At 37.2% G+C, this 18,089-nt stretch overlaps 1 protein-coding gene across 2 annotated transcripts in view; it reads right to left on the minus strand.

The window, feature by feature from the left end:
- The window catches only part of LOC131258289 (paired amphipathic helix protein Sin3-like 4), a 39,883-nt gene that overhangs the window by 10,837 nt on the left and 10,957 nt on the right, over positions 1-18,089 (minus strand). For both annotated transcript variants that reach the window (XM_058259517.1, XM_058259516.1), the window contains exons 8-15: positions 15,553-15,628; positions 15,404-15,433; positions 14,591-14,871; positions 14,327-14,481; positions 13,900-14,027; positions 13,506-13,760; positions 9,839-10,537; positions 9,570-9,664 (exon numbers count right to left, since the gene is read on the minus strand). In XM_058259517.1, the coding sequence (XP_058115500.1) occupies positions 9,570-9,664; positions 9,839-10,537; positions 13,506-13,760; positions 13,900-14,027; positions 14,327-14,481; positions 14,591-14,871; positions 15,404-15,433; positions 15,553-15,628 (1,719 nt within the window). The remainder of the gene's footprint in view (positions 1-9,569; positions 9,665-9,838; positions 10,538-13,505; positions 13,761-13,899; positions 14,028-14,326; positions 14,482-14,590; positions 14,872-15,403; positions 15,434-15,552; positions 15,629-18,089) is intronic.

The raw sequence follows: 18,089 nt of genomic DNA on the forward strand, positions 1-18,089 counted from the left end.
TATTATTATGGTTGAATATGATACGTTATTCAAATTAGAACATATGAATGTGCATTTTACAAATTATGCAATTGATTTTCTTTTCTTTTTTTGAATATTTTTATTTCCAGACTATTTTCGGTTAATTTTTAAAATTAGGAAAAATCACTTTTTTACAATATTTTTCTATTTTAATGGTTGAATATTGTGTGTTAGTGATAGTAAAACATATAAATGTCCTTTTTATATATTATGCAATTGATTTGGTTTTTTTTTTTTTTTTGTATTTATGGACTATTTTCGGCCTATTTTAAAAAATTAGGAAAAATCCAAAAAATTCCAACTTTTATGTTTTAATGGTTGAAATGATGTGTTAATGAAAGTAGAACATATTTTACAGATTATACAAATGCTTTGGTATTTTTTGGTATTTTTTTGTATTTACGGACTATTTTTACCCTATTTTCTGAAAATAGGTAAAATCAAATTTTTTTTCAATCCTTTTCTATTTTAATGGTTGAATACGATGTGTTAATGATAATAGAACATATAAATGTTTTTTTTACAGATTATGCAATGATTTGGTTTTTTTTGTATTTTTTTTTAATTTTCGGCCTATTTTTAAAATTTTGGAAAAATCAATTTTTTTTTCAATCTTTTTTTATTTTAATGGTTGAATATGATGTGCTAATGATAGTAGAACATATAAATTTTCTTTTTATAGATTATGCAATTGATTTTCTTCTATTTTTTTGTATTTTTTATTATTTTCAGACTATTTTCAGCCTATTTTTAAAAATTAGGAAAAATCAATAGTTTTTTCAAACTTTCTCTGGTGGATATCCTTACTCAAGGTCGAACTCGTTGCCTAGTCAAGATCAGTCACCCTCTGGTTTTGTTGACCTGATCTTTCCCTCTAGCATGGAATATTATGGATATGCAGCACCTACTCTACAACCGCAGTGTGATAATGACAAAGACGTGGAGATCGAGCAACCACAACAAAACATATTTTCATTTTGGTGGTGACTCGAGAGTTTTATTAAGGTAAGTATATTTTTTTAGATATTATTTACATTTAAGGTAAGTATTTCTATACCCATTACATATACATTCACCAAGCACACACTTAACACTACCGAACTAGTGCTTAAAATAACTCCCCTGACAATCAAGTTGCAGGGGAGTAAATCAAACACTACTATTTTTTTTTTCTTTTTATATCTTAAGGATGACAAGACAAGAATTACGAGAGATGAGAAATCTCTAGCATGCTCAAGACTAAATAGAATAAAATAAAAATTATAATTTATGCAAGTCCTCACCTCACACTCCTCAAAGACAGGTAACTCCTCAAAGACAAGTATGTAATGTAGAATTGTAGAGTAAATTTTGAAAAATAATAGCAAACACCTCAAGGTGTTCAGTATCGGTATCGGTGGGCATAACGGTGCCCACCATTACCGACACGAATACGGCCCGTATTGGCTGATACGGGGGTCTAATGGCCGATGCGGGTCCCGTAATGATGCAGATTTTTATTTTTTTCGCCAAAAAATTATGAAAAAATATGGATTAAATTCAGAATATTCTAAATATTTCAAATATGCGTTCATTTATAATTTGGAACATGTTTATGGTGGTGTAAAGGTCCACTCTTTGGTGAAAAGTTGTATTAGACTGTTTGATGAATTTATTAACCAGACAACCTGGATTTGATTGCAAAACTCATATATTTAATTTTCTATTTCATAATTTATTCTATATTAAATTATTAAGTTATTAACATACCTGAGGAGGAGTGAGGTCTCTACTCTACAGTCTAAACTAGAATCCAAACTTACATAAACTACAATTTTCATTATATTTTAAAGTCTTCATTCTTCAACATGTCAGAGACTTCTCCTCTTATCCTGTTCCTGTGGCTGTGATTCCTGTCCTATGACTCTTGCCATCCTCAAGTCAAGAATATTAAAAATAAAAAAAATTTAAAAAAAATAATAGTGTCTAATATACTCCCCTGCAACTTGATTAAAGATTAGTTGATTGGTTGTCAAGGGAGTTATTTTAAATAAAAGTTCAGCAGTGTCAAGGGTGTGCTCGCAATAGTACTGCTCTGCTGCAAATACTAACCTTAATACAAATATATACTTACAATTACCATAATAAAATTCACAAGTCACCACCAAAATGAAAATCTATTTTTTTGTGGTTGCTCGACCTCCACATCATCGCCATTGTCATCATCAGGCTGAGGTTGTTCAATAGGTGGAGGTGTTGTATATTCATAATATCCAATGCCAGAAGGAAATATTAAGTCAACAAAACCAGAGGATGACTGATCCTACCTAGGCAACGACTCCGATCCCGAGTAAAGATATCCACCAGTGCCCGTCGAATAGCCATACTGGTGCTCATACTCAGGCTGTTGAGAATCTTGAGATTGAGTGTGTGTATGATGAGTAACTTGGATTTGGATCTGGATATCTATAATCATATGGATATGGATCAGGAGGACTACTCCAACATGAATGTGATGGAACAGGCTTAGTATAACCATAACCGTAATCCAATTGGCCATAAGAATATCCATCATAATGCCCAGGACCATGGGCCTACTGATGTTCCGAACCTCTCGAACCCGGTGCACCACTAGACCTACCCTCCTCCTGTTGGTTGTATCGTGACTCGGTACACATAAGTCCGACCTCGTGTACTACCACGTCGATGTTCATCGGCCTTGCGATCTGTAGACGGTTGTATAGTGTGCTGAGCAACACCAGAGTGCCAGCACTAGGGGTAGGGGCGTCATCATCACCATCATCCAACACGGTCACGCTACCACTGCTCGTACTCTTCCGTTGATCTTGATCCGTACTTGGCATAAAAACTACCCATTTCTGGGTCCAACACAGCTGCACGACTCTCTTGTTGCGTTGTGCGTATTAGTGGGTCATCAATTTCCAATTCTTCACTATCCTCTTCAATTTGTTTTTTCCTTGTTTCCAACTAAGGTAGAAGCGGGTCGTCCCCATCATAAATATTGTCCAAGTTTATTGGATAGTAGTCTATGTCATCGATGCCTGTAATACTCCTATGATGTAGTCGCATTATTAGCTTCATATTGTAGTACATGAAGACAAGTCTATCCAACGTCCTAGTCTGCAATCTATTCTTATTCTTTGAATGAATAAGTGCAAAACAACTCCAATTCCTTTCGCAACTAAAAGAAGATGTTGTCTGGATCAAAACTTTCACCGTAATTTTTTGGAGAGCCTTCGTACTCTTTCCGAAATTCATCCACCATTTGGCCGGTTACAGCTTAGATATTGCATGATGTGCAAGAGCATCTCCAAAGCTACCAAAGTGATTTTCAAATGTATCTAATTCATTCAACGCTTTTATTTGCATATCTAAGTCTGGCTTTAATCTCTTTATTACATTCTTTAGCCCGACACAAACTTCATTATCCGCAACAAATGATTGGGCATATCTGTACCTAGGATTTAGGTAATAACCTGCTGCATGAAAATCGTGATGTAGTTGTCTCGTCCATCTCTTATCGATCATCCTCCAATAAGACTCCAGCTTCTACAATCACGTTGAGTTTCCAACTTTACCTTATCCATGGCATCGTATAGGAAACCCGTGGTAGATGTTTCGTCGGTTTCAACAAGACGGAGTACCCTCATTAGTGACTCCCCTCCCCCCACTTGCAGAAGCAGTCACACTCCCACTACCCCCCTTGTATCACATATTGATCCACTAGAGCCAAACATGCAGCGACGTTCTTTCTCTTCACGAACAAGACAAAAGCTCTCTCCGAGGTATAGTTAATTCCCGATCTAAATCTTCGTCAGAATCAATAATATCTTTATCATGAACACCCATATATTCAGGACCAGACACCTCCTGTCGGGCCACATCCAAAATCTCATCTTTCTTCTTTTGTCCAGTGGCACGTTTACCCTTCGACTCATCCAAATTGGCTTGCATTAAAATCATTATCTCTTTTGGTACTCTAGTACATCCCGCAACTTGACCCTTTCGATGTGCCAAATGTTGTTTGAGACGCGTAATTCTACCAATTATTAGTCTTTCACAATAGTTGCACTTCATTTGGTGCTTAGTACCACCTCCCCTCTAACAATGTTACCATCCAATATCCTCACTTGTTGGCCAGACCCAGACATTTCCTTAACTATGTCTATGTCTATGTGAGATTGTGAGTCTACTCAATTCTCTAAATTTATATACGATTTTAACTTTTTCTAAGAGAATGAATTAATTAATTTAAATATCGAAAACCTAATGTAAATAGATTAATAACAAAAAGTTCGAACTTCAAAATCTGATCAATAAAGATGATTTTATGTTCTAAACCTTAAGAAGCTCAAAAACCTGTCCAAAATAAGAAAATATAAATATAAAGTTACTAATTCGAATATAGAAAAAAAATATTAAAAAATAAAAAATCACAATGATAATCTGTTAAATGGACATTAATATGTTCTACTATGATTAACACATCATATTCTACCATTAAAACAACAATACATTGAATAAAAAGTGATTTTTCAAATTTTAAAAAAAAATGGTCGAAAATAATGCGTAAATAGAATATATATATATATAATCACAACAATAATCTGTTAAATGGACATTAATACGTTCTATTATGATTACACATCATATTCTACCATTAAAACAGCAATACATTGAATAAAAAAATAATTTTTCGAATTTTTTAAAAAATGACCGAAAATAGTGCATAAACAGAAAATATATATATATATATATATATATATATATATATATAAATATAAAATCACAACAATAATCTGTCAAATAGACATTAATATGTTCTACTATGATTAACACATCATATTCTACCATTAAAACAGCATTACATGGAATACAAAATGACTTTTCAAATTTAAAAAAAAAATAGCCAAAAATAGTGCGTAAATAGAAAAAAAATATAAATATATATAAAATCACAACAATAATCTGTTAAATGGACATTAATATGTTCTATTACGATTAACACATCATATTCTACCATTAAAACAGCAATACATTGAATAAAAAGTATAAATACCTATTTTTAAAGAATTTTTGGAAAATGGCCCATGGAGCTTCGAATCAAGAAAATCCTTAATATAACTTGTTTTGATCCTTAATTTCAAGCTAAGGATGATCGGTATTTGCAATAGAATGATTTAGGAAGAATTTGGAAGAGAAAAGTATCAAAAAAAGTGAAAAATCGGAGCTTAAAAAGAAAAAAAAAAAAAACTAGCTGTTTTCGGATCGTTACGCCCTGACCATTACTGGGCAGTAACGGCCATCACGGGGTGTAACAGCCATTACGGTTACAAAAACAGGGGGTTAGCCATTACGACCCTGCAACGCGTAACAGTGCCGACTGTTACCATTACGTATCGGTCGATATAGCTGATACCGAACACCCTGAAACACCTACATATGTGAGATATTTTGATATTAAATTCATTCTAATATATCCATCATTGGTATTAGATAGAATATTAAATCTATGAGTTTTGCAGTCAACTCCAGGCTTTTAGGTACATAAATTCATCAAACCACCCGATACAACTCTCTCTCCAAAGAATGGACCGTTAAACCACCATAAACACGTTCAAAATTATAAATGAATGCATATTTGGAATGTTTAAAATTTTCTAAATTTAATGGATATTTTTTGATTTTTTTTTGAACAAAAAATAAATAATAAATAAATAAATAAATTCTGAACATTACAGGGGACGTATCGGCCGTAACCGTATCAATAACGGTGGGCACCGTTACCACAACGATACAACTTGCTCTAAACACTTATTAAAAAAAAAAAAAAAAAAAGCTTTCAACAACCCATTAGCCAAAATAAAGAAAGAGGCAAACTAAACACACGCCTTCATCCATCCTCTTTATTTTCGACCTAACCCAATCGAACAAGCATATAATCTAGGAAATCCCACGGAGAAGAAGAATGGGATTGTGTGTAAGTTAGATTTGGAAGAACCGTGGATGGATGGGAAACTCATCAAAAGGCTAAAAGGGGTATGTCAGTAGTCTAGGGCAGCGGTTTCTATTACAAATCAATGCTTCACATATTCTTTGTTTGAGGCTTGTCTAAAGTGCTTAGAAGAGAAATTCTCTAGGGTTATCATCATCATCATCTAAGCCTTATCCCAATAAATCGGGGTCGGCTACATGAATCCTATTCTGCCATTTCACACTATCAAGTGCCATAACTTTAATTAGACCATAGGTTCAAGTCTTTTCTTAATAACTCCACCCTCATCCTTATAGGCCTTCACTTGCCCCTTTCAAACCCTTTAACTTGTACCAACTCACTCCTAATCGGTGCCAATGATGAAGACGGTAGAGAAGTGTTATCGCTCTTAGGTGGATACTAAGATTTACGTGCCAGTGGTGATGACGATAGAGAAGTGCTATTGGTAGAGCTTGGAGCTATCGTATCCGTCTAAGTCGCCCATGGTGTTTGGGGATTGACTTCAATGTCAGCTTCTCTCCCAAAAAAGCTAGAGGGTTCCACGATTTGCAATCCTATGAATAGATTTATAGAATTCTTGAAGAAAAATGATCCAATTGACCTCTCCTTTGAGGGTGGTCCCTTTCCCTTCATCTAAGCACCAAAACTCTCCAACTCTATGTAGAATGGACAAATTCCTAATCAATAAAGAATGGGAAAGCAAGTTCATCAATATCAAACAAAGTACTCCTATCAAACAAGCAACCCTCATCATCTCAGGAGTCGTGATGTTTCCTAGGGCATGAGACCATTCAAGTTCTCGAACTAGTGGCTTGAGAAGCCAGATTTTGTCAATATGGTTGAAGACAAGTAGAACAACATAATGATAGAGGGTTGAATTGTGTTAGGCTATGGAAGAAACTAAAAATTATTAAATTGAAGCTCAAGGCATGGAGGAAGTTATGGTAGAGACAAATCAAGGGATGAAGAAATGGTGCAAAGTCAGGAAGTAAACAAAATACAACATTTTTCCATCAAATTTCTAATATAAGGGTTAGTGCAATTAAAATAATCAAGGTGGCAGACATAATGATCAATGACTGGAAAATTTTAAGGATGTTCAACTTCTATGATCAGTTCTACACAAAGGAGATCATATCAAGACCAAAGTTAGACGGGCTATCTTTCAAATATCTTAGAAGGGTCCTTAGAAAGGCCTTTGAAGGTAAGGAAGTCAATAGTTATCCCCCTTCCAAGGGGCTTCTGTAAACGAGCGTCAAATTCTATGATCTAGCATGGATTTTTTTAAATTGATTTCTTCTTCTTCCTCTCGTTCATTTCTTCTTGTGGGTAGAGCTTTGTAATTCATTTGAATACGGTTGTTTCCTTTTGTCTATTTCATTTACTTTTAATTTCTTTTGAAATGGGTTTCTTGCTCCACTTCATCCCATCGATTTGGAGCCTGAATGATTCATGCAACTCATCAATTCAAGTGTTCTCCCTCGTGCAAAAAGCAACAGAAAGAGAGGGGGGTGGAGGGTGTTAACTAAAAAACTCAGTTTCAAGCTGTAAATGTAGTTTGCGTCAGTGCCCATTGCCTATTCAAAAGAAAATTCACGCCAACCATGAGCTTAGATAGTTTGAAACTTTAATTCCTTCAACCGAATCCACTCTAAGGTTTTCACCTTCTAAACTGTTATTGATCACTTTTTTCTGTTAAATAATCAGCAATAGCCATAGGGACAAATATTTTCCTCGGCAATTTCTTGATTCAGGAATTTCTCAGGAGATTTTCACATTTTGAGGTTTTTTTTGGAAAATACTAAAATCTGACTGAAAATATATTTTATAATTTACATATATGTATGTGTATGTATATCATGAATTACTTAAAATTCTAAATAATTTTCAGGTCAAATCCCAATAATATTTCACAATTAAATTGCAAAAAATAAAAAACTGGCGAGGCTTTGAAATTAGCAAATTGACATGATGAGAAGACCTTACGTGCGGGCAAATGGCATGATCGGTGATTCAGGCTGGCCACACCCAGAGTAAACAGTAGGGGGGCACCCACCCTCGATTTTTTAAGGGGCCACCATGCATTGTATGCGACATCCAATTTGACCATTAGATGTGCCACCCAATGTTGGCCCAAGGCTTAAAAATGAGGTTGATCAGCGATTTAGGTGGGCCACATCAAGGGAAACAGTTGGGAGGGAGAACAGCCACTCCTGAATTTTATGGGCCCCACCATGATATCTATGTGAAATCCACTCCTACCATTAGGCACATCACCACATGTTCAGCTCAGGGCCCAAAAATCAAGCCCATCCATGATTCAGGTGGTCCGCACTCAGGGAAACAGTTTGGACATTGGGCATTCCCCTGTTTGGTGTTCCTAATCATGTGGGCCACCTAAATCACAGATGGGCTAATTTTTTAGCCCTAGGCCTATCATGGGTGGCTCACCTGATGGTTGGAATGGATTTCAGATATAGATCATGGTGGGGCCCACCTGAGAAGCCAACCATTTTGCTTGCATGACGGTCTCCTGCAACTAAATGATAATATCATTTAGTTGATTTTTTATTTTTTATTTTTTTTGTATAAATGTCTGGTATTTTCAAAATATGGGCAATATTTGCCGCATGGGTAATGGATACATGAAAACAAGAATAAGAGATGGAAACTTGAAAATGACCACAATTTAAAAGGAAAATAACAAATGAACTAACCTTCTAACCGTTTGTTGAAGAGTTTTCTTAAAGAAAAATTAAACTTTTTTCTTTTTAAGAAAATGGTAATTTTATTGAAAGAAGTGCCGAGAGGTTGCAAAGCTACGACCCCAAGGAAAGCAAAATTGCAATCTTTTAAAACCATTCCACATGCTGGAGACCTGCTCCGCCACATTACTCTCATTCGGAAAGCACCTTCCTTTCATTTTTCCCCCATATTGCCAAAAGGCCAGCCAACAGGCTCAACCTCCAAACTACCCTTGCTTGCTTCCCAAGCCCCACTCCATGCTGAGCCATAAAGAAATCCCCGACTGAGATCAGCATCGACATAGGCATAAGGGAAAAATCAAACGATTGATAAACTATATTAGTAAAATGGTCAGATATAGGAAGTCGCTGCATCTCAGAACTGATGTTAAAATCGCACTATAGACTTGGACTCACTCACCCAAGCTTCCTTCAAATGCCATAAAAGTGATGGATTCACCTTTTTCCATGTTAGTTCGGATATGGCCTATTACTAGTGGCAGGGTATATGAATCTCCACCAAAAGTAAACCATTGGATTAAATGGTACAACTCCACCCAAGCAACTATTCATTTTCTAGGGAAAGCATTATGTACTTCTCCTTGGGTAAAAGCAGATTTCTTCCAAGTAATATGCTGAATTTAAATCAGCTTATCATGAAATTGAAACAAGATAAGAGAACATGAAGAAATGAAATCACAACACTAACACAATCACGAACCAGAAGAGGGCCCATTTTCACTATCTCCAAGAGTGAAATGCATACTTCTCTTAAAGTCATACAATATCATCTAAACATGAAATCATACCTCTGACGAAGGTAGAACTTCATTATTAAATTTGGGCTCTGAGCCAGCCTCACTAGCAGTAGCATGACCAAGTCTGGAAGGTGTGGTGCTAACCCCTGCAAAGAAAAATAAGTATCTCAGTGGCCAGCTGGAATGCACCTAGTTAGAAGATTGGAGAACCAAGATTCTAAAGCTGGGGGGGTGTTAGAGCTAGTAATGTCTCATTCTAACTGAAAGAAAAATCATAGTTAAAACCAGCAGATACATTTGTTTCCAACCAAAAAATGAACCTGCTGTAGCTTCGAGGCTGGGTCTACCATGACTTTGTTCTGCTCTAAGTGTAAGCGAGGAATTAGCATCCATCAATCGTTCATTAGAAGCAGCCTGAGTGTTGACTCCTGACCTCTCATCTGCTGTAGAAACACTATTCTGCATGTTCTCATGCTGTGAGATGCTACAGAAAGTATCATTCCGGCGGGCAACTCGATCGACATCATGAAAACCATCTTGTTTAACCACAGCATCCCCATTTACCAACCTGACCCTGCAGGAACTAGCTTGTTCTGCTGGAATACTGTCAGTGCCATTGCAAACTGGGTTGAGATGCTTTGAATTAGACATGGTAGCATCAGCACCAGGACTGCCATCACTTTCCCTTGCGCTTGCTGGAATTCTTTTTACAACATGATTCTTATCTTTTACCACATCTTCTGTGTCTCCTGACCCATGAGGTCGAGGAGGAATACCCAGCATGGGCTCCAAGAAGGAAGTCCAAATCCTCATAACTTTATCCACTTGATCCATAGAAGTGCAAACCTCTCCACATGAATATTTAATGACCCGATATATATCTTCATGAATGTCTGAATCAGCATTCAGAAATTCCATATTTGGAATTATAGGGCGCCGGTTCCCAGCAGCTATAGCAAGAAGCACATCATCCTCTTTACGCTTCTTCTCGTTGATCTCTTTGATCTCAGCCAAAAGAGCTGTACAAATCATGAGAACAAACCATCAGCAAGAGACAGTAGAAGCTCCTAACAAAGATGCAACAGAATATTAACCCAAAAAAACCTAAAACACTTGAAATGGAACTTAAAATGGAGTGTGTGGATACTGTCACACTTGTAAGACAACTAAAAAAAGGCATTTCAATAAAATGGCAGTTTAAGTATGACGTACAAAAGGCCGGCATAGAGAAAAAGTATGGAGACTACATTTCACAAGGGAGGGAACTTTTGCAGTGACAGGGCATCCCACCCATATGAAAATACAACTATTTGGAAAATTTGAACCATGGCAGCCTCTTTTTTAGGACCACATCCAATCTCAGTACAAGCTAAACCCTTCGAGAAGCGTATCATTTTCAAGGGACTTTTGTAAAGCAGCAGACATTGTAGAAGCACATATTCCTTGTTAGCAGGTATTTCAGTTTACTTTTTAAAAGGGCAATATACGCTTGAGCCTTCAAGGTGCTACAGGCTGAATAAGAAAGATGTGCTGGGACTAAAATTTGGCACAAGGGAGAACTTTTGCAGCCATCAAGATTCCATTTTCATATAAATATAACTAAGGAGAAAATTGAACCATTTCTGAGGAAGCCATTTTTGCAGGCGCAATGTCCCATCTCAGTACATTTTGAACCCATGAAAAAATGTAACATTTTCAAGAGATCTCCACAAACATGCGCGCATGCACACAGGAATTTTATAGGTGACTGTAACAGAAATTTTGTGCCACACACACACGAAAAGAAAAAAATAATCCTCCACCACCACCACCAACCAAAATAAAAATAAAAATTCTCTAGCCTTTGTTGCTGTAGAGGAATTTTACAGGTGACAATAACAGAAATTTTAGTGCCTAGTCCATGGTACTTGTTTAGTACAGGAGCCTATCCACACATTTCTCCTGTCCAAGGCTACTCATATTATATACAGTACAGATGGCTTCTCATTTTTGTTTTGGTGCTCTCTCAAAAAATTACATCCCAGAGACTCAACCAAACAAAGATGAAATTTCAACAACACTAACATTCTTCACCCCGCATGCCCAACCTACTACATCTCTCTTGGATTGCCACACTACCGCTTCCCACAATCCTTGCAAAAGCATCAATTGTTGCGCTCCCTCCAAGTATTCCGCAAAATCCATTTTACAATTCTAACAAACAAGTCCTCTTACAATTACAATTTTGAATTAAGTCTAGGGAATTGGTCAAAACTTAAAACTCAAGGGGACTGATAAAAGTGAAACCCTCATCACATGCAGAGGCCAATTCAACCACATTCATGGTCCCATGAGATCACATTTACCTGCCACATGTGAGGGCGTTGTGTTTGGTTTATCAGTTCATGCTTTAAGTCTGAAGTGCCCTTAAAAAGGCTAGGGTTAGTAATTGTTTATATTTCAAGTAGGGGGCATTTTAGTAAATTCTATTATCATTAGGTTTTTTGTCTTAACGCTATATAAACACTCCTTTTTGACGTGTACTGCTTTAGAAAAAGTTTACGGAAGTCTCTCTTCTTCTCTTTGTGAGGAAGTTTTATCCTAGCATTTATAGCTGGTGGCATGCGTTACCATTGATACTACCATGTGTTTTAATATTTATCTTTCTTCCTTTTCACCTTACTTTGATACTTCTTTATATCTTGGTATATTCTTTTTTGATGGATAATTGATCATTTTATTGCAAAACCAAAAAACAAAAAGGATCGAATACAAAACCCTTGGCACAAAGACTGGAAAAAGAACATAAATATCAACCCCAATGCAGGAAGCACCCAAGAGCTAAATCTCTCTCGGTTCAATCAAAAGAAAGGATTCCCTAGCAGCTCCCTCTTTGGTAAGGCAATCTGCCTCAGAATTTGCTTCCCGATGCATATTTGAGAAAGAACCTCAATAACTACACATTAACCTGGCTCACTCGATCAGATTGGCAATCTTCAATGACCAGCTGCCCAATTTAGCCCAGCTAAATGCATTATCATAGTCCCTTCGATGATAATCGGCGAGAGATTCATGGCCATTTTGATACCCTGAAGTTGTGGCTTCTGTATAATATGAATCATGCACTCCAATCAGACCAGAGAACTCGATCCACGACTCAGTCACTTCTCACAATTCCGCCAATACTGGCCTGACCAGGATTCCAAAATAAACACCCATCAAAGTTAAGCTTGAAAGACCTGACAGGGGGTGCACTCCATCTTTCCCTGATCTTCGTATCTTACCAGCCAATTAGAATAAAACCACCCCAATTGGACCAAAAGGTTGGACATGGAACGCCTTTACCTAAAGGCTACTCTTAGTAATTGTTTATGTTTTATGTAGGAGCATTTTAGTAATCCTACTATCATTAGGGTTCTTTTATCTTTCCTTAGGCTATATAAAGCCTCTCTTCGGACTTGTAATGCTTTAGAATGAGTTTATGAAAGTCTTCCTTCTTCTCTTAGTGAGAAAGTTTTATTCTAGCATTGATTGATAATGGCATGCATTGCCATTGCTACTAGCAAGTGTTGCTAGATTTATCTTCTCCCCTTCTTTGTTTTCATCTTTGTTTGGTACTTCTTTACATCAGTGTTCCAGCTGCACTAGGGACATTCATTCACCAATAATGCCATTGTGCCAAACGGTTAGACCACATTGCTGTTCAGCTCTTATGTGTCCAGTGTCCCTATGTGGCATAGGCAACTCTAAAGAAACACAATATGCAATAAAACAAAATTCTCAGCCCATGCTACTAAGCCAATGTTGGAGTACTTGATCTACTCAAAATTCCAGATGATGATGTTGATAGAGACTATGCATACTGCAAAGCAACAAAATGTCATTTTCTTTAAATTTCAAAGACAAAAATATTCTTTTCTATACTTTAGGAAATTGAGTTTCGAAGCATGTAGCATTTACTATTTGACCATGATCTTTAATATGCTGCAATAACGATAGTTAACTTGCCTTTCGTGCTCAAGCTCTTTGTATCCTGTTGCTTGAAATAGAAGCTACGGTGGTCAAGTGACTTGTGATAGTTCTTAGCATAAATTTCAGCCCAAACCTTATTAAAATCTGAACGACATTTTAACCACTCCTCTTGTTTCTGCTTCAAGCGAGTTAATATAACAGGCAATGCAGCACTTGCATTCTTGCGTAGCACATCTAACACATCCAATCCATGATCACCATATAATCGCTCCATGCACCTTAGATTTAGAGCTGCAGGAAAGAAGCAAGAGATAGACAAAAGAAATCATAAACCATAGAAACAGATAAGCTCCAAATAGAGAAGGGGGGGAAAAAGGGACTTCCAAGAAAGATCTCAGCCTTTTATCCCCAAATCAATTTATATACCAACCAGTAAAGTGGTCCTCAATGCGGATTTGACTGTCAGGTTTGATTGTATTGTCATTCATCTTGACTAACAATTCTTCCACACGCTTGGTAGTTACAGTAACTGACTCTAACAACATGTCCAGTTCAAACCTGACAGCAAGTCAGAAACAACAGAAGTCACAATGACTAATTGCAAAAAAAGGAGCATAATTTGTGTAAGTGGCACAGAATGGCATGGGATAAAAGCAAAACTCTTTTTCATTCTTTCAGAGAAGAAAATAGCAAAGAGGACTTGCTCTTTTTCCATTATTTTTTTCTAAGTATATTGTGGAATAAGTAAACAAGCAGTTAATGAGTAGTAACACTACGCTGAAAAAAAGTAGTAACCATTTGAAAATTCACCATCCAGGAAAAACAGTAACACTATGCTGAAAACTTCAGTATCTCACCTATCATCTTCACATCTGAATAGGCTTTCTTCATATTGGTTTTTGCGCATGTGTTTAAAAGAGTAGTCCTCACTTCCAGATGTCACAGATACCCAATCATCATTCAGTACAGATGCTCCAAGTTCCGTCCGGTGGCTTGCTGGAGGCATTGGATACTGTAAAGCAAAGACAAAACATTAAAGATTGATTACGAAACTGCAAAATCATTGAAAGGTCATAATTTCTAGATAGGCAGAAAAGGCTTAAGCTAAGAATTGGCATTACATTCTTCGGAAGAAAACGATAACTAGGGGTACAGCTCTGACAGCTTGAGAGGTCAAGCTCCGAGATTGGTTTGGTCATATATTTTTCTTTGTTTGGGAGTACAGGAACCTTGGGAAGTGCAGAATCTTTAGCACCATTTTTGTCAAACCGCTCCCGCTCCTTATCTCTCTCCCTTTCACGATCTCTATCCTTCTCCCTATCATCTCTTTCACGTTCCCTTTCTTTATCCCTGTCCTCTACCTTCACTTGTCTAGTCAGATGTCCCTCGTTCCAAAGAGATTCTACACGTGCCAAAAGGCTCAAATATATTTTATAAGAAAAGGGGGGAAAACTTCAAATCCAAAAATAAAATCAACTAAGTGACATGATAATATTCTGAACTGTTTTAAAACCTGGACCGGACCTCGGCCCATTTTGTGGGAGGTTCGGTGCCACTAGGCAGACATGCTCTGGCCCATTTTTGCCAGGAAATCTGCTTCATCGTAAAGCATAAAAGACAAAGAAACTAAACTAATCTGCAGTTAGACTAGTGGTTCCAATGAGATATCAAAGTAGATGTAATGGGTTCTTCTTCTTTTGGCAAAACAGTTATCCCTACAACTCATCAGGGGCTGGTTCTGGTCCAAACCGGTCCGACTTTCCAGTTTAGGTTAAACACTGATAATAACTTTTATAATAAGCTCAGGTCAAGATAGGAAAACTTAGTGGTCATCTTCACAAGTATCTTGACCAAGAAACATGACCTGAAATCTCTACTAAGGAGAGCCTCTATCATTGCAAAAAACAACAAGACAGAGATATTCAGTTACGTACTTTTATTGAAAACACCTGCGAGAAATCCATCTGCAGTAAAGGCCTCGATTAGAACCAGCATCAACAATCATAAAATCCAAAGATGATAATCAAAACAGACTGCATAACGGATTTCTGCAACAACAAAACTAGGACACTTTTGAGCATACCTATATTCTCGCAATGTGCCAAAAACTCATTAAATCCATCCATCAGATCAGGATATTTTCCGAGTATATCACCCATCTGAAAGGAATATGCACTAGTTTTACCGCAGATGAATAATATAATACATAAAATTTATGTTAAAAAAATAAAATAAAATAAAAATAAACCCGCACAGAGTAACTTCGACAACTGCAACGTGTATTGAATGCATAAGGTTCGTGGGTCCCTTCTCATGCCTCAGTGGTAGACTCTGTGAGTTTCAACACTGAGGTCATGGGTTCAAGTGCCCGTTAGGTGAAGGTCATTTTCAAACAAACAGGAAATAAGAAACATCCACTTCCTACACAGAATAAACTCAACTGCATACTATGATCATTGTTTCGATAAGATGTAAAAGGGAAATCACTATATGCTACTGGATTGTACTGAGTCTACTGATTATGATGACAAAAAGCAAAGAAAGCACATACCAGCAGCTGTAAAACTCAGCCACAAATTTTCAGATGGGTGATATATTTGCCGAGTATATCTAACCCATCTGAAAGGAATATATAGTAGCTTTAGCATGGAAATGAATACTATAATTCGTAAAACTTACGAAAAGATAAAACTCAACTGGTGAAGAATAAGTTCCAAAGCTGCTACTTGTATTGAATATAAGCTCATTTTCATACAAACAAGAAACATCCACATCCTACACATAACAAACTACACTGCACAGTCTCTTCATTATTTCAGTAAGATGCAGAGGGATAGGCATTGAAAAGAATAATACCTACATGCTGACAGATTGTATTAAATATGACAATAAAAGGAACACTATGTGGGCCCAACATATAGGCTATAGCTTCGTAACAACAACTATAAATTTATAACCAATAACATTCACCAACAGATCCACGAGCAGGAAGCAAGGACAGCACATACCAACAGCTGTATCACAAACATTGCCAACCAATCAATACAGAGATAAGCATCCTTTCTGAACGCGTGTGAAGTTCTAACACAAACATGCACTTTGGAATATTACAATTACAATTACAATTACAAATTGACTACAGGTACATGTGTGGTCGAGTCATGTAAGTATGTTTGTGAGCATGTGCATTTGTGAAGTTTTTGGAGCATAGGCTGGAAACTGATATCATGGGGCATTACTAAAGAAGGCATGGGAGATAGTAGGAATGGGAACAATAAAATATGCAATTTCTGGGTCCAAAGGAATAGGAAATGCAATTGTCCAAATAACCAGAAGACTTTAGGAACTATAGTAAAGTACCGAAGCTGGAAGACTCACAAAATAGACTAGAGAACCCCAACCCAACTTAAATAAACCTCGGAAATGATTGAATGAGGAAGAATTACATCATCCTGCTCATCTGCAAATATATGGTCTGCTGACATTCAGGATTCCATGCGTGTGACGGAGCCCATGTTTTAGCGATCCAAACCTTTGATCTGATGGAACCCCATCAAGGCTTGAGGATGCCCACGAAACGTTCCAGATTGCAAGATCCCAACATCTAAATATGGCAGCCTACAACAGTTAAGGGAAAAAATGCAGCAACCATCCACATTCAATGGAAAAAAAAAACACATATCAGATGGTTATGATTTTCTAATCTGGGATGTTTCTAGGGCATCCTTCATTCATGGTGGAGCCAAAGGGAACACTGTTTGGACCAATGATCCATGGGATCCACATGTACAGATCCTTTGCTTCAGCAAAATACAGAGTAGGGCCCTACAATTCCTTCAAACCGAGTTATTCCATTCTTTTCAACATTGTTTGTTTAGGAGCAGCATGATAGAATTCTAGGTGTTTTGGTCTTATACCGCACCGAAGTTTCAAGCGTTTGGATGGCTCATAGGTAGGAAGAAAGTTCTTACGGTGGATAATCTTTGGAAGAGAAGTATGGTGATCCCGAATGTCTGCTCCTTGTGTTTGCAAAATGAGGAGTCTATCAACCACCTCTTCCTGCATTGCCCCTTGCTAAACTTGATTTGGGCTGATCTCTTCGAGCGCTTTCAAGTTAGGTGGAGCCATCCTAAGTCGTTCGATCAGTGCTTGCTTGCCTGGCATAGGGTCAGTCTTAGCAGCCAGAAGACTCCTCTGTGGAGATTATCCTTTTTGGTGATGTGATAGGCGGGAAGAAAGGAACAGAAGGTGTTTTAATAACACCTGTAAGGCAGCAGCTTCTATCTCAGAAAGAGAGAGATTTTTAGTCATTGAGTGGGGCCGCCGTCACTCCTAAGCTAATGGGATGTAATCTGGAGTTTCTGGGGCTGTAGCTGAGTCACCGTCTTGGTGTCTCACTTTGTCTTCGTTCTCTTGTTTTTGCTTTGTTTTCCTTCTTTTCTTTTAATAAATTTTCAGTTGCCTTACAAAAAAAAAAAAAAAAAACAGCCCAAAGTTATCTAAGGGAAGGCTCAGCCATGATTGCGAGAGAGTTAATGCCCAAAAATCAACGCATTGATGTGATCATGCTGAGGCCGCTAAACAGCAGGACTAAGGGAAAGGGTCCTAAAGGGATTCTAA

Source organism: Magnolia sinica, chromosome 10, assembly GCF_029962835.1.
Source record: "Magnolia sinica isolate HGM2019 chromosome 10, MsV1, whole genome shotgun sequence".
Classification (NCBI taxonomy): Eukaryota; Viridiplantae; Streptophyta; class Magnoliopsida; order Magnoliales; family Magnoliaceae; genus Magnolia; species Magnolia sinica.